Raw genomic sequence first — 22,482 nt, forward strand, 5'->3', positions numbered from 1 at the left:
TTGACCTGCCCTCCTTGCCAGCCCTGCCAGGACCTTCGCGACACACCTCTACAACCATCATCATCTCCATAAACTCACCCCAATGCTCCAATGTCCTCTGTATACACCCAGAAAATGAGCAAATAAATCTCACAGTGCCTCTGGATCCTATCTCCTCTCCCTGGGATCTCTTCCTTTGGCCTATCATCCTGGGAACTCTGAAATACCCACCATGTTCTGTTTCACCTCCCCAAATCTTCGGAGACTTCAGGGAAAGCCAGCCTTCCTCAACCTTGCACTGAGAGTGGTTAGCATTAAATCTTCCCAGTCTCCAACTCTCCACCACTACAGCCCATGGCCAGACTCTCTCTCATGTTCTGATACGTGACTGGAAACTGAAGCCCATAGACGAGGAGCCTGCACTGTGTGAGCAGAACAGCCAGGTTTGGAAGCACTTACTAAGGAAGGTGGGACAGAGAGGTCAGTGAAGCACAGAGGAGCCTGCGGCCCTCCCGAGCGGACAAGAGTGCTGGGCCACACAGGCTGGGCAGTGAAACCCACCTAGAGATGGCAAGTGGGGCACAAGGCAGCCTGAACCGTGTTATTGATTTCTCACAGGACATCCATAAATAAGGCTTGGAGTGGAAAGTGCCTGACTGGAGGTGAGAACTGAAGAGGATTGGAAGGAGGTAACAGAGCTGGACAGTGTACAGGTAGTGAAGGGTCAGGGCTGCGGAGAGGCTGAGGTTTCTGGTAGAGTGTCGATGGCTGTGGGGGCCCATGTGTGTCTGTATTTGTCCAGGCTGGCCTTGCTGGGCTATGGACTCTATCAGATGTACACTGAGGAACTTTACTCCTCAACTCCTTCCCCTGGGCCTTTGGAGCCAGAGGTGACTCCATTCCCACCCCAGAAGAAACCCCTCCCTCTAGGGCCCCTCAGGCTAGAAATAGACCCTTGTCCCACCCTGGACCAGCCCCTGTGCCCATACCTGGCTACCTAGTCCCCCCTGGTGCTGGTAGAGGGAGAATCTCTCTTTGGCCGACTCCTCTGCGGTGGGGCTGAGGGGCTTAGGGTCAGACAAGGACCGCTGCAGGGTCTTCATGGGGCGAGGCAGAGTCTGCTGGCGAAGAGTGCTGTCAGTCATGAAGTGCTTCTGGGGACTCACGGGAGTCTTGTTCAGCCTCTCACTGGAAGCAAACGAGGTGTCCAGGAGCCGGTGTGGGGACAGTGGGGATACTGGTGAGTAGAGCACTTGTGGAGACTTAGGAGGCTGCCGGCTCACAAGCTGTGAGAGGGACCCCGGGGCCTGGTACCCGATCTCCAGAGGATCCGGCTTCTTCTTTTCAAATCTGCTTAGGGGTCCTGGGGTGACTATCTGGATGCCGGGTAGGTAGGGGCTGATGGCAGTTGGTCCTGCGAGCTGTGGCCCAGCCACACCCTGGGCTTGCCCATCCGGTTCTGTCTGGCAGGCCAGGCTCTCCCCGCGCCCAGTCTTTTCTGGTGCTGATATGTATCTGACGATCTCCACCTTGGGGTCCGTGGCGGCTGTGATGTGGATGGCTGGAGAGACCCTGGGCAGCTGGTCAGGCTCCGTCTGCACAGAGCAATCGCTGATGGTCTGGATGCCTACGCTGCTCATGGCCCTGGCAGCGGTGGCGGCAGCGGCTGAGGCAGAGGCATCATGCTTGCTGTCGGAACCGGAGTCTGAGTGGCGGGAAAGACGAGACCTGCGGCGGCGTACAGGTTGCTCCCATTCGGCATTGTCTTCATCATCCGTCTGCACACTACAGTCAGCGCTGCGCCGTGTCCTGCGCCTCCGGGTCAGAAGGTAGCGGCCCTCCCCCTCCTCCTCGTCTGTCTGGACGCTGCTGTCTGCGATCCTCCTGACCGTGCAGGGCTCGGGCCCTGACTCGGCCTCACAGGCATCTCTCAGGCGTGGCATTGAGTGGCGCTTCTTGATGCCACTGCGGCCGGCCTCCCACTGTTCCTCAGTTTGCAGGGACATGTCCGAGGCAGAGCTGGGGAGGCCCCGGTGCAGGACGGGCTCGCGAGGCTGCCCAGGCCCTTCAGTCCCTGCCATGGCAATGAAGGCTGCGTGGGTCAATGGTGGCCAGTACTGGCCGTTCTGGGCCAGCTCAGGGGCCGCGGGGGGAGGCCCTCGGCTGGGTGCCTCACAGGTTGCAGGGAAGGGGGCCTTCTGCCGCTGTTTCTGTTCCTCTAGCTGCTGTTGCAGCTGCTGCTGCAGTTGCTGGATCTGCTCCAGCTGCAGCCGCTGCTGTGCCAGCTGCTCCCGCTGCAGCGCAAACTGAGCCTGGCGTTCTTCTTGCTGCTGCTGCAGCACGTGCTGCTTGATGGTCTGGAGCTCCTGCAACTCTCGCTGCACCAGAAGCTGTTCTTCCTCGCGGTGCCTCTGCAGCTCCACCCTCTCTCGCTCCAGCTCCTCCTGCAGCCGCAACTGTCGCAGCTTTTCCAACTCCACCCGCTCCCGCTCCAGCTGCAGCAGCTGCTCCTGCTGTTTCCGCTGCCGCTCCTCCTGAGACGCTTCCTCCTTCTCAACCCCAGGCCGGCTGAGGACTCCACTGCCACCCGCCGCCGCGGCAGCGGCATCTCCTGGTGGCTTCTGGCCGGATGGTGGGGCAGGGGCAGGGGCTACTGGGGCTTCCTTGATGGCAGCAGGGGCAGCCGCGGAAAGAGGTTCTTCACGGGCAGCCCCTGCTGGCAGCTCTGGCCTGGGCGGGCCCCCTGCCCCTGAGGCCTTGACAGCAGCAGGCTTTCCCAGATAGACAGGCCCCTCAGCGGGTGGGATGCTAGAAGCGACGGGGAATCGACTTGGTGCGGGATATCGGAATAGCCCTGCTGGCCCCAGAGGTACCCGAGGAGCAATCATGGGCACACGGGTCAGGCTGGTAAGGGGCACAGCTGTGACTCCACCAGATACATAAGGCCTGTACATGCCACCACGCACCATGGGCCGCAGTACCGAGGCAGGCTGGGTGGTGATGGGCAGGGTTGCAGCAATTGGGGTATTGATAGTTGAGTAGATCATGCCGTCGGCCGCACGCACTGTTGCTGTGGATGGGGGCAGCTGTCTCACTGCTGTCCCCTGGCTTGCCGCAGGCCCATACTGAGCAAGGTTCCCAGGGCTTGGTTGTCCCTCTGGGAAGGTGGGGTTGCCAAGGAAGCCAGATCTGAGGGGAGCCAGATCCTGTGGAGCCCCATGCTGGGGCTGGTACTGCACAAGGTCAGGCCCACCACTCCCACTGCCGTGCCGCCCACCATACTGGTCCATGGAATTGAGGGCAGCGCACATGCGGCTGATCTCTCGGGCTGTGGTGGCACTGTACTGGGCCAGACTGGCCTCCTGAAAGCCAACTGCATCTCCCCGTGGGCCATACCGGTGGTCTGAATAGATGTTTGACACTGAGCTATAGCGCCGCATGGGTAGTGGGTGAGTCAAAAGGTCTGTGGGATGACGCAGGTCCGTGAATGAGCCACACTGCAAGCCCTGCCCTGAGTAGCGCCCATCTGCAAAGCCTAAGCTGTAAGAGTGCTTCAGTGAGCTGAGGTCCACAGCTGAAGCTCTTCCAGGGCCCTGGAAGAGCTGCCCCATCCTGTGGACATGGTAGTTGAGGCCAGCTTCGGCCAAATTGGTGTCAGACATGGAGGAATACAGCCTTCCAGGAAGGCCCTGTGGGTAAGGCCTCTGTTCTTCATGGGGCCCAGGGCCTACTACCCCCTGTGCCCGGAAGGTGAGGGGCTCAGGGGGCTCAGGGTCTCTGGGACTGTAGAAGGGGCCACTGCTTTGGCCAGGCAGGGTGGCATCTGCCACACTCTTGTCAGGGGCGCTGGGGGCGGGATGGAAGGTACCAGTGCAGCTACTGCCAAAGGGGAACTTGTAGACCATGTCGCAGCATGCCAGCTGGCTCTCAGGCCGCATTCCAGTGAGGTCCAGGGCACCTGCTGGCTCTTCTGGGAGCAGTGTAGTCACGGTGCCGGCTGTACCCTCTCCCATCTGCACCACCACTGTGTGTGGCTTCCTGGCACCTGGCAGAGCATGCGACCGGAGCTCTGCAGGAGTAACCCGGTGGGGCTCACCACCAGGCTCTGGCACTGGTCCTGGCTTGAGACTAACACTCTGGGCGGTGCCCATCTGAGTGATCAAAATGTCCCTTCTGGCCAGAGGTGCTACCTGGTTGGGAAGGTTGTACCTGGCAAATTTAGGCTCTCTGGGTCTTCCCCGGGGCCCCCCTCGGTATGGGGCCGTCTGGACAGCCTGTTCTACTTGCTTGACCTGGGCCAGGCACACAGGGCTACCTGAACCCTGGCCAAAGTCAAGGCGGCTCTGGAAAGGGTCTCCATATACCACCTGTTGCTTTTGCTGAGCCATGAGCACAGATGAGGCCATGGTGATGCTCACAGTGGTGGCAGTGGCCAGGAAGGTCTGCGTCTGCTCTTGGGCGTTGAGGTTAATAACTAGGGGCTGCACAGCAGTTGACTGACGTCCTGGAATTGGATCCAGGGCAAGGCCATACTTCCTTGCTTCCACGGCAAGAGAGGTCAGATCCATACCCTGGTCGGTGAGGATAATGGGCGTGGGCTTGACGCCTGTGCGAAGGTCTACCACCGCAGTGCCCGGGGGCCGGGGGCCGGGCTCAACTCTCGATGTTCCGGGGACAGAGGAGATCCGGCATAACGAGATGTTTTCAGCAGGGAGGGCACCCCAGCCGTATAATGCCAGGGGCCCATCTGCACCAGCACTGGGCGCTCGTGGGAAACCAGGTGGCCCAGTTGGTTCCGAGGGCATTTGAGACGCACTTGGAGGTGTGGTCTGGCTGTAGCTATGGGAGGTGGGCTGAGTGTCAGTAGGTGAGCACAGTGGGGAAGTAGAGGCACTGGCATGTACCATTCTGGTCTGGCTAGAAGCGTCCGATGCTAGCGTGATGACCATGACAGGAGCCTCCTGGGAAGACTGCTGCCACACCAAGCGCGGAGTGCTAGGTCGGTGTGGTGTCTGTGTGCCTTGGGCTACCATGGGGGAGGGTGTGCCAGGGCTCCGGGGAATGTCCGCGGAAGGTGTTACGCTTGGTGTCTGTGTAGAGAACTCTGCTGTGGCCCTTGAGCCCAGCTTGCCTGGTGAGAATGTGGGGCTCTCTGAGGGTGTAGATGGAGAGAGAGGTGGGCTAGAGCCTGTAAAGTACGAATATCCCCGAGAAGGCTGGGGGGTACCAACCTCAGCATCAGCCCCACTCAGAGGCTTCTCTCTGGGGGCCCGTCCACCTGCGGTAGGGCCACTGGGAGCCTGGGGCAGCTCCTCCGTTTGGGACCCATAGTTAGCAGTGGTTGGGGTCTGTCCATAGCTGTGTACCGTGGAAGATGGTGATGGGCTACGCTCTGAGCCAACTGGGGACGCTGGAGTCATATACCCTCGTGGGAGGCTGGCTGGACAAGGGGCCATAACTGTGGTGTCTGGAGTCCCAGGGCCTTGGGAAAAGGTCATGCCTACCTCCTTAGAGGCCAAGCTGGGGGACAAAGGAGAGCTGTGGAGCTTGACAGGGTCCTGAGGCTCTTTTGCAAAATGCTGAGTGACTCGGACGTCGGGAATAACTCGGCCTCCACTGCTGTCTGAGGAGGTGGCCGTGGAAAACGACACAGGAGCAGCAAGTTGGGTAGGGCTGGTGCCAGGGGTAAGTGGGCCGCCATTTTGCTTCATTGGGTCCAGGTATGCACTCTCAGCATTCAGAAACTGCTTCTCCTTCTTTTTGTCCTCAGTGAAAGCCAGATCCCGCGACGAGGCTTGCCGCATCCGGGCTATGCTCTGTGATGTCTGAAGGATCTCCTCATAGACAGCTGCTCCCAGGCCTGCAGGGGTGCCTTCTGCAGCAGGCTGAGGAGCCCTGCCGTGGCCACGGTCGTGGGTGTCTTGATAGTCAAAGGGGCCCTGCCCCCGGGGGCCTGTGGGCTGAGAGGGGCCCCCAAGGGTCCCCCGGGCCTCGGCCACCTGCCCCTGCTGTCTCCGGAGCAGCTCAGCCTTTCTCATCATGTCCTCATAAACCTCTTCAGCACTCTTCAGGGGCCGTCCGGAACTGGGTGTGGTGGAACTGCCTGAAGGCGTCTCAGTGGGTGAGTAGAGGGACATAAAGGCGGGCAGGTTGTACTCGCTGCCCGATTTGTAGAGCCGCGTGGGGCCGCCATCCATGGTCTCGGCCTCTGAGTCAAGGGAAGGGGAGGGAGAGTACTCAGAGCAGGAGGACCGGTGCAGCTCCTCCATCTCTGCCGCCTGCCTCAGCTCCTCCGTGGGGGACGCGTCTTCGATGGGTGACAGGTTACTAGGTGGTGTCTTGGAGCGTTCGCGTCGCCGCTGAGCCCGGAGCTCTTCCTTGTCACGCCGAGTCTTGCGGGCTGTGCTGCGAATCCGCTGCTGTTCCACCTCCCGCATCTTCTCCTGCTCACGCAGCAGCTCCTCCTCCTCCCGGAGCTCCTCCTCCTCAGAAGAGTCCTCGATGGTGGGCAGCAGGGGCCCGTGGGACCGGTGTCGGGCCTTGCGCTGCTGCTTCGCCTCTTCTAGCCTCTGCCGGCGGCTGGGGCTGCTGTCGCTGTCCTCCTCCAGCGAGGACAGGGAGGTGGGGGAGGTGCCAGACGTGTAGCTAGGTGTGGAAGCCGGCAGGGTAGAGGAGTGCTCCCCACGCGAGCGGTCCTCGGGTGAGCCTGTCAGGCTCTCCATCTCCAGCTCAGGCTCCCGGTCCAGGCTGGGATCAGGACCTTGGCCCAGGTCCAGCTCGTGACCATAGCTACCTGTGTTATTGAGCTCAATGGTTTTGAAGCGTCGGAGACCTCCCTGAAGGGCTCCACTGCCATCAGTGGGCTCTGCCAGGTCTCCCTCAGATAGGAGTTCCTCATAGCCTGTGGTGGCATTGTGGGGTAGGCGCCTCTTGGGCACCGCTACTGATTCTTGGCTCGATTCAGGCCTGGGCCTGGCACTCCCCTTCTGGGTGCTGTGTTTGGCCAGGCCTCGCCCGGAGACCTCAGTGTCGTCTTCCTCCAAGCTGTCTTCCTCAGCACTCATTTCCAGGATCTGACGTCGCATGAACTCCTCGTCAGTCATCTCTGCCCGGGCTGGGGGCTGGGGTGGAAGCGGAGACAGGCCACCCTCACTGCTGTCCTCCACGTAGTCATGCCTCAGCTGGCTGCCGAAGTCATCTGAAGACTCGGCCGTGTCTTGCTGTTCCCTCTGATGCCCCCATGCCGAGGAGTCATCTTCCTCCTCTAGGATATCCCCCAGCTCCTCATCAGAGTCGAAGGCCTCGGGCATGATGGACAAGGAGTGGGGACGCCGTTTCTGGTCCTCAACAGCACGGCTACGGGGTGGCTTGCTCCACTCACCGCTGGCAGCCACAGCCTGGGCCTCTAGTGAAGGGCGCATGCTACTCCCCACTTTGTGGAGCTCTGAGGGGCTGGGTGGACGTGGCCCCGTCACCCCTGCACTGTCGAGCTGCTCCACTTCTTGCTGAACGACCCCTGTGATCTCACTCTGGGAGCTGGAGACACCATCAGAAGAATAGCCGGTGTCGCTGAGGCTCTGTGGGCTCCGAGACAGGTCCTGAGTGTAAGGCTTGCTGACGGGTTCCTGCAGTCGGGTGAGAAGCAGATGCTTACTCCTAGCCCACCCTGTCAATCCCGGGGACAAGGGAAGGGGCCCTCCACTTCCCAAGGGCTTCCTTTCTCTCTGAGTAACTTACAGATCCACAGCAAGCTCCAAGAAGCTCTAGGTCTTCAAAGAGAAACTTGACTGGATCAAAGAGTAGGGACTCAGCAAAACGCCAGCCTCAGGGCATGCCTCCCTCTCACAGTCTCCAGACCCGCTGGACTGTTTGTTGTTTGTTCTTTTGTTTTGTTTTGTTTTTTTGTTTGTTTGTTTTCGAGACAGGGTTTCTCTGTAGCTTTGGAGGCTGTCCTGGACTAGCTCTGTAGACCAGGCTGGCCTCGAACTCACAGAGATTCACCTGCCTCTACCTCTCAAGTGCTGGGATTACAGGCGTGCGCCACCACCGCCTGGCTGTTCTTATTTTTGAGAGAGGGTCTGGTCTCTCTACATAGTTCTGGCTGTCCTAGAACTCACTATGTAGACCAGGCTACCCTTGAACTCACAGAGATCTGACTACCTTTGCCTCTAAAGTGCTGGGATTAAAGGCATGAGCCAACATATCCAGCAATTGGCTGAAATTCAATCTAGACCTCCTTTTAGTTGGGGTGTCTCTGTGGGCCCAAACAGTTCTATCTCAGACTCACATCCTGAGACCTTCAAGGATGCCAGCCCTTCCTCAAACTGTCTAAAAGCTAGGATCCCTGGAAATTAAATAGAACTGACCTCAGCCTCCCCACCCTTGGGAGCTTCTGGAACAGGCTTGATGACTGGGGTGACAGGTTCGGTCCTTTTCACCCCACTTTTTGCTTTAGGAGTCCCAGGAGGCACAGTGGTCTCTGGAGGTGGCTTCGGCACAGGCTCAGCTTTAACAGGGATCCCTGTCTTCTTTTCCTGGGCACTGCTAGAGGTCTTGCTGGGTTCAGAAGCCCTAAGTGGCTTGGCCTGAGGGCTGGCTTTGGTGGCCTGAGGGCTGGCCTTGGGGGCCTGAGGGCTGGCCTTGGGGGCCTGAGGGCTGGCCTTGGGGGCCTGAGAGCTGGCCTTGGGGGCCTGAGGGCTGGCCTTGGCAGGCAGGGAGCCTGAGGGCTGGCCCAGCCCCGGTGGCCCTTTCTGCTTCTGAGGGGCTGCTCCAGCTGCATGGTGAGGTGCTCTTGCCAGGGTCTGCTGTGAAGTGGGCAGCGGCATGGGGGCTGGCTCTCCCAGGCTGCCCTCCAGCAGCCTCTTAGCTTGGCAGTTCAGACAGACCCATTCTGTTTTCTGTAAGGAAGCAGAAGGGAGGTGGATGAAAATCACAGACGCAAAAGTAGTCTGAGTGTTTCCATGAGTCTCCAGTCCTAGGGAGGAGACAGATCCCACTGTTGGTAGACTGACCCCAGAGCCTTGCATGATTTAAACACTGTACCACTGAACCATTCCCCCAGCCTGTCTCTCAAAGCATGCTATCAAAGGCATAAGGAGGGAAACTGACAGGTATACCCCCTCCCCAGTTACAAACTTCTCAGGGATATACATACAGTCAAAACGCAAATGACAAGTTAAAGAAGGTTTTCTTCTTAACCATAGAGAAATTGTCACTGGGCCAGAAAAGGAGGATGACTGGGAGGGACGAGAAAGCACAGAAATGACAAAGTTTAGGATGAAACAGGGAGATCTAGGTCCCCCGCCTCAAGGACTGAACTACAGTAACTCAGGGGCCTTATGGGCCTGAAGAGGACGGCAGAGCAGGACGGCATTCAGACACAGAAGGTGGTATGTCCTAGAGGGACCACCCTCCCCTGCCTCCTGTTCTGGGGTCCGACACCATCCTGCCATTTCCTTCCCCAAGCTCTGCTCAGCTGGGGCAGACTTCCGGGTTCAGGAAAGACATCTAAGTGAAGCCCTGTTTGGAGTCAGGGCTTTGCTCACATTTCTAGCCCAAGTCTCCTTGTCTAGGGCTAGCAAAGAACCCCACAGAGAGGACTCCTGTGCCTGGGGCTCTGGACTCTTGCTCTGATGGAGAACTGTGTGTGGTGGCCCTTGGGCCAAGAGCCCTGCTCCTTCCAGAGCTGGAGTGGTATCAGTTCTTGACCATCGGCCACCACCTCAAAACCCACCCACAGTTTCAGGACCAGACCAAAGGCTGAAGAGAGTCGGGATGAAGAGTGGGGGGCAGCACCACTGCGGCTGGAATGTAAACTGTTCCCCACAGGCTGCCGTGTTTGAATACTTGCCCAGTAGCCTGTAGAGCTATATGGGAGGTTGAGGAACCTTTGGACATGAGTCCTAACTAGCAGAAATGTGTTACTAGGGGTAGACTTTGAAGGTGATACCTACTTCTGGTTCCAGATCAAGCTCCCTGCTTCCTGATCTGGCAAGATGTGAATAAGCTGTGTCACAGACAGCTAACATGGTTCCTCTAAACCACGAGTCAAAGCAAACTTCTCCTCCCTCAAGTTCCTCTGTCAGGAATTTGGTCACTTCGAGGAGATGCGAGATAGACATAGGCCCTTCCGGGAACCCACAGCTCCAAACAAGCCATGGTAAATATGACATAGGAATCGGCAGTGAAGTCCTCCGAATCTCTGAGTGGGTGCTTCCGGCAGCAGGTTAGGCTGAGAGGCATATGTCTTCCAGGATCCTCTTTTAGGATCAGAATTTGATGCCCTGCCTTGGCTGCAAGGGGTGATGGGCAATGAGGGTTACAGCACAGCCCAGAACCGGACCCTACTGACTGCTCAGTTCACTCCTGCCCCTGGGGTGCAAAAGTCTGACGCTCCTTCCTTTCTGCTTCTGCTCATCCTGGGTGTGCAGACACGGGCTCTTACCAGTAGCAGAGCATTCAGAGGGGCCACTATGAGAGCCACAGTCACAGAGCCAAGGTTAGGAAAAGAGGCGGCCCACTGCCTCTGCTGCCTCAGACAGACCTCTGACCCCACCTCAGGCCTGCAGAACCCACCCCAGAAGCAGCAATCTAAACACTAGTGAGGTACCTTGGAAGGGCAGTGTAGACAGAGGCAAAGCCAGTGTCCTGGGTCTGCAGAAGCTGCATATCTGAGCCCACAGAAAGGCCTTTAGTAGGGCATGCCACCTAAAGTCACAGGCTATCTGGGGCTTTGCTCCTTCACAGGTATATTCACAGAAGCAGTCAGTTTTCACAAAGGCTTCCTGGGGGCTCTCTTGCTTCTGGCTCTGCTTTAGTAAGCAGTGAGAAAGGGCGGGTGAGGAGGAGCAGGGCTGTGAAGAGCGAGCTAAAAATAAGCACTTGACCTGATGGCTGGAGGCCCTTCCCCAGCCCACCACGAGTGGGAAGAGAGGTGTACGAGGCACTGGAGAGGGGGGGCAAAGCCAGAGGAGAGCTGGCCAAAGCCTACACTTTCGGGGTCCTGGGGATGGGTGAAAGGCAGGCCGTGCAGAATGTCTGTGCCTCGGAGTCGGAGTACAGCTGTTGAGGTCCCAAACTCGTTTATTCACACTGCCTTCATCTCGGGCCCCCCAATGTGCCCTTCCTCCACCCTTACCCTTTCCTTGATCTTCCACTCAAGCCCATTCATTCTCTCGCTTTAGGGTTTCTTGTGTGTCTGTTTCATTTTGTTTTTTAATGTGCATTGGTATTTTGCCTGCATGTATGTCTATGTGAGGGCATCTGGCCCTTCGCCTAGTCTGTAACTGGAATTACAGACAGGTGTGAGCGACCATGTGTGTGTGTGCTGGGAATTGAACCCAGGTCCTCTGGAAGAGCAGCCAGTGTGCTCTTAACTGCTGAGCCATCTCTGCAGTCCGCCATCACTTTAGTCTTTATTTCCTTACTTCATTCATTCATCTGCTTGGAACATGAATATCTCCCTCGCTAAGCCTCAGCTAGCCCCAGCAGCAGGAGAATGGCTGTCTATATCTAACCCTTTGGCTTGGTTCTTCTGGGAAGCAGCCAGCGAATAGACAATGGGGAGACTGACGACCAGCCCTTGCCTTGTCTCTGTTAGTCCTTTGGGGGACAGGAAGATCAGCCATTAGCTCAAGCTGGACACGTAGGTGCATGTACCGGGGTGCAGTGGTTCAGGTGTCACTTTCACACAAGGAAACACGGTGCAGCACTTCCCCGGCTCTCCCGGAAACCAGAGATGATCATTACTGCTCCCAGTGCACACAGAATAAGAAGGACGTTCAAGAAGGAGGTATGGGGTAACCCCAAAACCTCTGAACTGTCGGCTAGGGGGGAAAGGAGACTGTGGGGCTGTGTGGGATGCTGCGCATCTTCCCTACACTGTCTGCCATTGTCCGAATGAGGCCACAGGCCACATGTTCTCTTTATCTGTGGAGCTGCTTTGTGTGCCACTTACCGTGACATCACCCTGACCTCACGGCCAGCTACTTGGCCATACACTGCTAGACCAGAGGGCACTGAGGAAAAACCCAGGGGGAGCTGAGTATGGTGGCTCATGCTTCTAATCTTAGCACTTGCAAGGCTGAGACAAGAGAGTTGCCATGAGTTTGAGGCCAGCCTGGGCTAAAAAGTGAGATTCTGCCTCACAGAACCAACCTCCTCCCCTAAAGGCTATCCAAAGGTAAGGACTCAGACACCAGATCAGAGGCACGGCCAGTCCCAGTGCTGCTGGTCCTTTATGATTATAGGATGTCCACTCCATCCTGTGTCCCTGGATATGTCCAGGCCCCTCCTTTCTGGATCTGCTCCCCCTATGACGAACGCCTTACCCAGCATCTCCACTGTGTTCCCCTGAAGCTGAGACGTGCCCCCCTCATGCCTCGGCACCAGCGTGTTTGTTCCCTGTAACAGTCCCTCAGGAGTCCCAGAGCCTGGCTGGCCACAGTGCTCACTGACATCTAGATCACCAGGGGCTTGTGAGGACATTCTCTTTTAGGATACCTTGGTTCCAGTATTCTGACTTAAAGATCGATGTTTGTAAGGGTATGCATATGTACCTGAGGTAGAGTAGCTCACATGGGCACCTAAGAGAATTACTGTTCCCATGCCACAGGGGAAGAAATGGCACTCTGAGATTGCAACCCCAAAGGTAGCCTGGGGTGAAGCAGCAGGCAGCTGTGTGCCCTGTACCTCATGCCCACACTGTAGCCTCTGTTCACAAGGCCAGTCTAGCCCTGCATGTCACAGGGGCAAGGCCATTTGCCCAGGGAGGCTTGGTCTTTCAGGGGCACAACTGAAACTGGATAATGAGGAAAGTGGTGATATTACTGTAACAATCCCACTGATTTCTTCACACTATTGAACTGAAAGTCAATTAGAAAATGAGCCAGAGGGTACGATTATCTTTCAAAAAGATAAATAGGTTAGAAAAAAGTTGGAATCAGCACTCTTAATTATGAAATGACTCATTAAATAGCTAAGGTTGCTTTTTTTCAGAGGAAGTTTCAAGTAAAAATTGGTCCAATTTTAGTGATTCTTCTATGGTATTCTCTAGACTCTATCTAGAAAGAGGGAAAAAAGACTTTTACAGCTGCAGATGTTGAGGAAAATGGCCAACCTACTGGTTTGGCCTCAGGTAAACCCCAATAGGTCCACTAGACATATGGGGAGCTGTGAGTCTGTCCTTGCCTGTACATGGACCCGGAGGTCTGCCTTACACTGTGTGCAGAGGCACATCTCAGCCGTGCTGAGCTAACAACTGCTCCAGCACAGCTAATGTGGGAGAGATGGCCCAGCAGACCAGCCCCTGTGGCCTGCACGAGGACCAGTATGCTGCTGACTCTGCTACCTCACTCCCAAGACACCTGTGAGGGATCAGAAGTTCTGACCAAGAGGAGCAAAATAGGTCACAGGGAAGCACAAGGTTGCTCCGAACAAGTGACCGTTCACAGAGGTGAGATCAAGGAACAGCCATGGCCTAGTTAAAGACTTCAGAGTAGCAATGTTGGAAGGCAGGAAGGGGGTCACACCATGCAACAGCCCCTCCACCAGCATGCAGAGGCAGCCACACATCCAGGGCAGGTGTGAGGCATCAGGAAGTTTGGATAACTAGGTGGCCATTTTGTAGAGAGCAGGAAAAGGTAGAGAGGTCTAGAACCATGGCCACTGGACGGAGAGCGGAGACCAGATTCTCACAACAGCACGGTATGGGGCTATGGGTGCCTGCTCTGTGCAGTGATGCTGGGATGAGAGGAGCAGAGGGTGACTCTGAGCTGTTGGCTTGGATCTCTGCTAATGGGCAATAGTAGCATTTCCGTAGGAAGGGGCATTGTGACTGCTGGTCCACACCTTCCTCAGAGCAGCTGTAGCCCTTCTGAGGACAGCAGCACCAACAGGCAGAGCTACTGAAGGAAAGGGGTTGGGGGCTGTTCCTTCCTTGACTACGGTCAGAAGCAGCAGGCAGAGAGGCAGGAGGCCCGACTTTGGGAGGAGCTAGGACCAGCGCCCCATCAGCCACGCATTCCACCCATGGAACCTATAAGACTATGGAGTCAAGGACTGCACTGGCCAGGAGGGAGTTCAGAGGCAGGGCAGAGGGCCCAGGGCACGGGAGTGGGTAATATGCTGCCTGCTGAGAGGCAGAAGCTCCAGAGTCCAGGAAAGCTGGAACTGAGAAGGTAAAAAGAAGCCGAGATTAGAATTCAGCTGCCTCATCTCCAGTCACATGGTGACTTTAGTTTGGGCTGATCCAGCATTTACTGTGGCCTGCCCCAGAGGCTGCCCAAAGGAGCTGTCATGAACATTTACGCTCCTGGATAGATACTTCCCCTTCCCTCTGTGCACATCCTGCTTAATGAGGAAAATGGGCTTAGATGTCTCTTGGGGATAAGGAGCTTCCAAATCAGGCTAGCTCAAGAGTCCACCAGGGCTCACGGTCCCTCAGTGTCAGAGCACCCATCTGACGAGCAGTGAGCTTATACCTAGAGGCGTCTTGGCAAAGCAGGCTCTGGAGACTCCTTGATAGACCCTTCCCCACTGCTGGCCAGGCCAAGTGTCCTCCAATGAGCCAATGACTCTACAGCTTGGACAGGTAGTAGTGTTGGGCCTGAAGGCCATGTGAGTATCACATACAGCATATCATCTCACTCAGGGCACTCCTCCCGTAGGTTGGAAAGTATGACCTGTGGTGGTTAAGTTGTTTTCTTCTCCTTTCTTTGGTTTCTCTGTGTAGCTTTGCGCCTTTCCTGGATCTCACTTTGTAGACCAGGCTGGCCTCGAACTCACAGAGATCCGCCTGGCTCTGCCTCCCGAGTGCTGGGATTACAGGCGTGCGCCACCACTGCCCGGCGGTTAAGTTGTTTTCTTAGTCACACTAGGTTTGATTCTCAAGGAGGTCAGAACAAGGTAGCACAGAGACAATGACAACTCTGTGTCTCCCTCTGCTCCCACTTTGGACTGGTGGTGGCTTGTGTCCCCTGTCCCACCATCCACCACACATGGTTCAGCTGACTATCACATGGACTTTAGGTGGCTGCCCACACGAAGGGTCTTTGGCCAAGTACTCTGACATGACATGTATCTCCCAGCTATGATGAGCCAACCAGAACCCCCAAAGGACACTCTCAGGCATGCCAAAGGTGGCCATGGCAAAGTTACACGGGTGGCCCTTGGCAAGGGAAAGAAGTAACAGGATTGGAGCAAGAGCAAACACATCACCAGGCCAGATGTCTAGCTTCACCTGGTACCTCTGTCTTTCAGGCCTTTCCAGGCCGACACCAGGCTTCTTTCTCCCCCTACTTGGCTCTGCCCAGGTCCCAGTACACTTTTTGGAGCAGAAACAAAGGAAGGGATGTCTTCAACCCTAGCTTTCTCTCAAGCTCTCCTATTGGGGGAAAAAGTATTTTTGAGCATTCTATCCCCCAGGAGAGCTACCCAAGGGGAAAACACGTGGATGAAAGCTAGGGCTTTGGCAAGTAAATATGAATACCCATGGCCTCAAGAGAGTATCAAGTATAGCTACCAGGCGGCTGGCTTGGAGCCTGGGTGGTAGGAAATAGTCTGTTTCACCGTGAGAAAGTCTTCTGACCCATGGCCGTTCAACTCCCTGCCTCATAGCAGGACGAGACCTCAGCATCTTCCTGCGTGATCCAAGAGGTTGGCATCTTTCATCAAGGCCATGCTCTCGCGAGCTGGAAATAGGTAGGCCAGTGGAGGCCTCCTAAGCCTGGACTCAGCCCTCCAGCACTGGCCAGCCAATGAGAGCCAGTAGCTACCGTTACCCCACCTACCGTGACAGTTCTGAGTGAAGAGACTGGAGCAGGGCAGGGCAGGAAGTAGATTAGACCGTGCTGGAGCATCTGCTGCAGCCCCAGCCTGGCTCCCTGGTCCCCCCTTCCCACACTCTAGGCTCCGCCCCCTCAACCAAGTTCTAGGAAGTACTCCGGTCCCCGCTCTTACCTCCACCAGGTGGGGCGTTGGATTGAAACCACACAGGTCGCACACCTGGAGCTTGCAGGCAGTGCAGGTATTGTAGTTGGCTGGACCCCTGCCACCCACATTGAGCTCGGCTTGGCACAGTGGGCAGGTGGCCCTTTCCTTCGGCGTGGTCTTTGGCTTGGCAGCAGCCTTGGATGCCGCCTGATGTTCTGCTCTGCCATGCTTTGGACTGGCTGTTCCTCCAGTTTTTGCCAGAGCTCCAGGTCCTGGTCCCGGTCCTGTTCTACCCCCAGGCTCAGTTTTGGCTCCAGGTGCTGACCCAGGTGCTGGCCCAGGCCCTGAGCCTGGGGGCCTTGAAGCAGCCTCCTTGCTGGCATCGCTGAAGACGATCTTGGGTGGCCCCTTGCTGGGGGAAGGCTGGCCCTGGGTGTCAGCCTCTGGTTGCACAGACATAAGGGTGCTCGCCTGGGTCAGCAGTGATGCTCCAAAGCCAAAGAGCTTCCCGGTGAGGCCCTCCTGGGGCTGTTCACCAGCACCAAGCCCAGAGGGCACTGTGGTGGCACTTTTGCCCTGGGCCTCTCCTACAGGTGGCCTGGGCTCAGCTGTGGAAGGCTTGGTAGAGAGAGGGGGCTGAGGAGACACCCTGCCCACCTCTGGAGGGGCAGTTGTCTGGGTAGGCCCAGGGACTGAGGTGGCCCTGGCTGTTTCAGCCTGGCGGGGACCAGACTGTGTGGCCCCTGGGCCCCGGGATCTCTCTTGCTCTGGCTTCCCCAGAGGCTGTTTGGCTGGGGAGTGGGCAGGGGACAGGGCCGGGGAGTGTAGCTGCTGCTGGCTCTTGGATCGAGGTGCAGTGGTCATGTCCATTCCCAGAGCTCTCTGCATCTGACAGTTCAAACAGAGCCACTCCTTTACCTGAGGGAAGAGACGACAGTCAGCAGAGTGGACAGGGTCACAGTGCACAGGGCTCAGGCTGCTGCAGGGACGGCAGGGCCTGAGGTCACGATCTTCACACACACATGCACATGTGCACTATACACACACACACACACACACACGCGCGCGCGCGCGCGCACGCACGCACGCACACGCACAACCACAACGCACCACACACACATACACACACCACACGCAAACACACACACCACACGCACACACCACACCACACACACACACTACACACACCACACACACCACACACACACCACACCACACACACACACACCACACACACACCACACCACACACACACACACCACACACACCACACACACACCACACCACACACACACATACACACACACACCACACACACCACACCACACACCACACACACACACACACACACACACACACACACACACACACACACACACACCCTGTCACTCAGACACAGCTGACTTCAGAACCAGCTTCTCACATGTGCATAACCTCCAGCCAGGCAGAAGCTTAGCCTGGACAGGCCATCTTGACTGACGTGACACTGAGTTAGAGGTGTGCAGAACAGATGTGGTTTCTCAGGTAGGTTAAACAGGCATGTGAGCCAGACCTGCAGAGTTGCTTCCTCATCATATTAAAGTAGGAACAGGGAGGTGACCCTGCTCTTAGCATGCTCTGCTACTCCTCAGGAAAACGTGCCAAGGTTTAGTTTTCCTTGACAGGAATATCCCTGGAAGCCAGATCCAGGGAAGCAAAGGTTGTATCTACAGCCCCCCCCCCCCCAGCAGAATAGAATGTCTGTGGGCATGGACCTGTACAACAGACTAAGATAGCACTTTTCAAATGGGCTGCCATGGAACAGCAGCTCCTCCCAGGCTCCGTGAAAGCAAGTCTGAGAAAGGCTGCCAACTCAAGCCCGCCTTAGAGCTCTGGATCCCCCGAAGATGCTAAGAGCTTATACTAAAGGACCACTTGATTTGTCCAGCCCAGCATTTGTTTGAAGTATTTGGCCAAGAGGTTTGCTCTCCGCCAAATACTGTGAATTTGCAGTAAGTTTGAGGCCCTCTTTCCTCCTGGCCCAGAGCCTCGGCTTCCGCCCAGCACCATGAGGCAGATGGCCTGAGTGTCTCCAAGGTCCTCCTACTCTGCTTTTTTTCTAGGCACAGTCAAAGGCTGGCTCCCTTCCCATCTCACTAAAGGTTCTGGACTTAGAAGAACCAAGAGGCTAAGGCTGCGGCACAGTGAGTGCTGGGGTACCCACCAGGATGCTGGTGCCACCGTGTGTGGGTCTTTCTTAATCTCACCCACCCCACCTAGGGCTGAAGCACAAGTGAGCATCTCATGGAGGGGCTCCAGAGGGAAAGAGCAACGTGATGATGGGATGGCCCACAGAAACACTGGCCATCCGCCAACTCGCCCCACTCCTGGGAGGATGGGTGCTTCTGGCTTCTCAGTTGGTAGGATCAGACAGGTGAGCTTCCCTTTTCTTGATCACACCGTTCTCAATATGGAACAGCTGACACTTACTTAACTGATCGGTGCAGGGATGGGTCTGTTTCTAATCACAGATGCAATCATCACGAGCAAGCACGCCTCCTCAGGAAGCCTCCACATTCCAGGAGCAACTCCAAATGCACTGAGTCATCTCCCACAGCAGCAGCTCCTTCCTCAGAATCTCACACTTACCTCTCGAAAACCACACATCCCACACCCACAGCACCTCACAGCATATATAGACCCTGACCTGTTAACAATTATTCTCACTTATCCCCTCCCACATGGTCCCAACAACTCCAGCTGCTGATAAATCCCAGTGGCTGCCTGCCTACAGTAGCTACTCTGTCCTGTCCCAACAGTCTTTTGGGGGAGAAGCAGAGGCTTCTATGGGTTACCCTGTGGGGGTACAGGATGCCAGGAAACCTACTCAGTGCATTTCAAAAGTATGGCCCTAATTTAGCTAATACATGGGAGCCCCCAGCTGCTGGGTCACCAAAGGGACCCGCCAAAGGCTCTGCTAGGCATCCAATCCAACGCAAAGCATCCTGAACAAAGAAAGCCATGATGGAGATGTGAGTTGACAGTGCTTTGGGGTGAAGAGACTAAGCTCTGGCTATAGTCCTGAAGGCTAGCCCTGTGAGAGAAAGACAATGCTACCCTTGAGAATGCTTGGCTTCTATCACAAAATTGGGGAGGACAATCTGGTCCACCTGAGGCTCCCAGATACCTGGAACTGAAGCCCAGAGAGGAGCTGCCAGAGTTCTGCTGGAATGCAGTTCCCAGACCCTCCTAGAAGTTTGATCCCCTTACCAGCATCCCCCTCCAGGGCTGTCTAGGAGAGAGGCAGACCCAGGAATAGGGGAATTTGACTTCCCTTGTAGGCATGCATGATCATCTCTAATGGAGTAACCATTGTCCATAAGATTTTCTTTTGCCCTCTCCAAAGGCCATTTTTTTTTAGGCTAAAATTAAACCAGGTTTAAAAAAAAAAAAAAAAAAAAAAAAGCTCTGTTTTTTGTTTGTTTGTTTGTTTGTTTGTTTGTGTGTGTTTTGTTGTTTTGTTTGTTTGTTTGGTTTTTCGATACAGGGATTCTCTGTGTAGCTCTGGCTGTCCTGGAACTCAACTCTGTACATCAGGCTGGCCTTGAACTCAGAGATCCTTGTGCCTCTGCCTCCCAAGTGCTGGGACTATAGATGTGCACCACCACTGCCAGAAGTATTTTTATTTTTATGAGTACAGGTATTTTCCTGCATGTATGTCTCTATGCACACTGAGTGGAGAAGGCATTGGATCCCCTAGGACTGGAGTTACAGAGGGTTGTAAGCCATTTTGTGGGTGCTAGGAATTGAACCCCAGTCCTTGGGAAGAGCAGATGCTGAGCCATTGCTCCAGCCCTATTTAAGTTTTTTGGGCATAAGAATCTCTCAGGAGACCTGGAGCCAGACCCTGTCATCTGATTCCACATCTTGGAGCCAGTACCACCACCACTGTTACCACCCCCATCATCAGGGGTACTTAGACACTGGTGACTAAGAAAATAGTCACGGTCGGGGTTGGTAGAAGAAGGGGAAAAACAGAGAGGGGTGCTAGTGAGGTCCTGGCCAAATGCAGGTGGTACAGAGGGTAGTTACCTGGGTAAGATGAGGGTTGGGGTTGAACCCACATTGGTTGCAGACCTTGTTGTGACACTGGGTGCAGGTGTTGAAGTTTGGCTGGCTGGAGGTCAATGTGAGGTCCGAGGTCTTGCATATAGGACACAGGGTACTGCTGGGAAGGGGAGCAATCTGGGGGACAGAGTAGGGTGATGTGGGAGTGCTGCCTCTGTCCGGTGACACTGAGGGGGACCGTCCTGATCTCTGTGTCCTGCTGTCCACCTGAAGTGTCCTGCGGGGACCATCAGCCTCCTGGCCTGATGGGCCTTGAGCCCTTGTCTCTCGGGGGCTCTCTCGGCCTGGAGCAGTAGCAGAAGCTTGCTTTGGGGTCGGAGAAGTTGCTCTCTGGCTACCCAGGGACTCCTTGGGGTCCAGCCTCCGGGAAACACTGAAATGACATTGAAAATGGCTGTTAGAGACACAGCTTAGAGAAATGGCTTACATAGGTCTCTTCCAACCTAGAGTGACCCCAAGCTCCACCACTGTCCTCTTTCTCTTGCAGTGACATCATCACAGTCGCCATTTACTGTACCCTGTGCTACAGCCCTGACAAGCTTCTTGGCGTTAGGCCACATGGCAGATGGACATGATGGTCCTCTTTCACACCCCGAGAAAGAGCAGAGTCTAGTTAGTAATCTAGTAGTGCGTCTCGTGGGCTGGACTTGTCTGCTTGTTTGACACAGGGTCACATGAAGCCCAGGCTGGCCTTGAATTCATTCTGTAGCTAAGGGGTACCTTGAACTTCTGATTCCCCTGCCTCCACTTCTAACTGCTGGGATTACAAGCAGGCACCACCATACCCAATTTTTAAGCTCTGGGGACCAAATCCAGGGCTTTGGGCATGTTAGGCAAGTAGTCTACATCCCCAGCCCTGGGACTGCACTTTTTAAACTTTATTTTTACTTATGTGTATGAGTGCTCTCCTGCATGTGTATGTCTGTGCACCACTGTGGCAGTGCCCACAGAAGTCAAATGAGGACACTGGACCCTTTGGTTGTGAGCAGCCATGTGGGTACTAGGAATCAAGCCTAGGTCCTCTGGAAAAGCAGCCAGTACTCTTAACCAATGTGGTGGTTTGAATAACAATGGCCACAAAGGCTCATATATTTGAATGCTTAGTCACCAGGGAGTGGTACTATTTGAGAAGGATTAGAAGAATTAGGAGGTGTGGCCTTGTTGGAGGAAGTGTGTAACTGAGGCTTGGGCTTTGAGGTTTCAAAAGCCCATGCCAAGCCCAGAGTTTCTCTTTCTGCCTTTCTCTGCCTGAAGAACAGATTGTAGCTCTCAACTGCTTCTCCACACTTGCTTCCATGCCAATGTTCTTCCTGCTGTGATAATGGACTAAACCTCTGAAACTATAAGCAAGCCCCCAATTAAAGATTTATTTACTTATTATGTATATAGCCTATATGACTCAGGCCAGAAGAGGGCACCAGATCTCATTACAGATGGTTGTGAGCCACCATGTGGTTGCTGGGAATTGAACTCAGGACCTCTGGAAGAGCAGTCAGTGCTCTTAACCTCTGAGCCATCTCTCCAGCCCAAGCCCACAATTAAGAGCTCGATCTCTCTCTCTCTCTCTCTCTCTCTCTCTCTCTCTCTCTCTCTCTCTCTCTCTCTCTCTCTCGTTTTTTGACAGTTTCTCTGTGTAGTCCTGGCTGTTCTGGAACTCACTCTGTAGCCCAGGCTGGCCTTGAACTCACAAAGATCCACCTACCTCTGCCTCCTGAGTGCTGGGATTAAAGGTGTGCACCACCCTGCCTAGCAAATGCTTTCTCTTATAATAATTGTCATGGTCATGGTGTCTCTTCAGGGAAATAGAGCAGTGACTGAGATGGCCGATGAGCCATTGCCTGCCCAAGACTGCACTGTTAAGAAATCTCGAGGTGATGCCAATATCCTGCTCTGCCCATTCCTTCCAGAGACCCTCCAGTAAGCCTCGTGCCAGGCAAGTCTAAGATGGTGGGGTGCAATGTTATTTTTTCACTGGTGTAAGGCTGGAGAGGGTTTCAAATCCAGCCTTTGAGGAACCTCTGAAGGAGGCCCAATGTCCCTGACACCATGTCCATCCCAGTACAACCTGGCTGCAGAGTTAGACTGACCCATGAGGTAAAAAAAACATTTAGGCTAAAATTCAATTTCCCAAATTCCTTCTTTGGACCAACTTAAGTTCATATTTGCCAATTTACCTCTTTTCCAGTTTGAAAGATGGTGAGCACAAAAAGTCAAAGACCAAGTTTCCTGTTGCTTTCCAGAACATTCTAGACTGGCTTTGACCTGTATCCTTTTGGTGGCTGCTGATAGCAAAGGGACAGACCAGGTTTGCTGAGGCTCCACTTTTGTAGCCCACACTGGCCTCCAATTCACAGCTTTGCCCCCACTATGATTATAGGTGTGAGCTACCATGACCAGATCAGAGTGACTTTGTTTGTTTGTTTTTCAAGACAGGGTTTCTCATGTAGCCCTGGTTATTCTAGAATT

At 55.2% G+C, this 22,482-nt stretch overlaps 1 protein-coding gene across 1 annotated transcript in view; it reads right to left on the reverse strand.

Annotated features, from left to right (window-relative positions):
* Bsn (bassoon presynaptic cytomatrix protein) overlaps positions 1-22,482 on the reverse strand; it is an 81,072-nt gene that overhangs the window by 9,861 nt on the left and 48,729 nt on the right. Inside the window, exons 2-6 of the mRNA XM_036191755.1 lie at positions 19,981-20,389; positions 15,937-16,827; positions 8,682-8,876; positions 8,346-8,618; positions 969-7,604 (exon numbers count right to left, since the gene is read on the reverse strand). Of these exons, the coding sequence (XP_036047648.1) occupies positions 969-7,604; positions 8,346-8,618; positions 8,682-8,876; positions 15,937-16,827; positions 19,981-20,389 (8,404 nt within the window). The remainder of the gene's footprint in view (positions 1-968; positions 7,605-8,345; positions 8,619-8,681; positions 8,877-15,936; positions 16,828-19,980; positions 20,390-22,482) is intronic.

Source organism: Onychomys torridus, chromosome 7, assembly GCF_903995425.1.
Source record: "Onychomys torridus chromosome 7, mOncTor1.1, whole genome shotgun sequence".
In the NCBI taxonomy this organism is placed as follows: domain Eukaryota; kingdom Metazoa; phylum Chordata; class Mammalia; order Rodentia; family Cricetidae; genus Onychomys; species Onychomys torridus.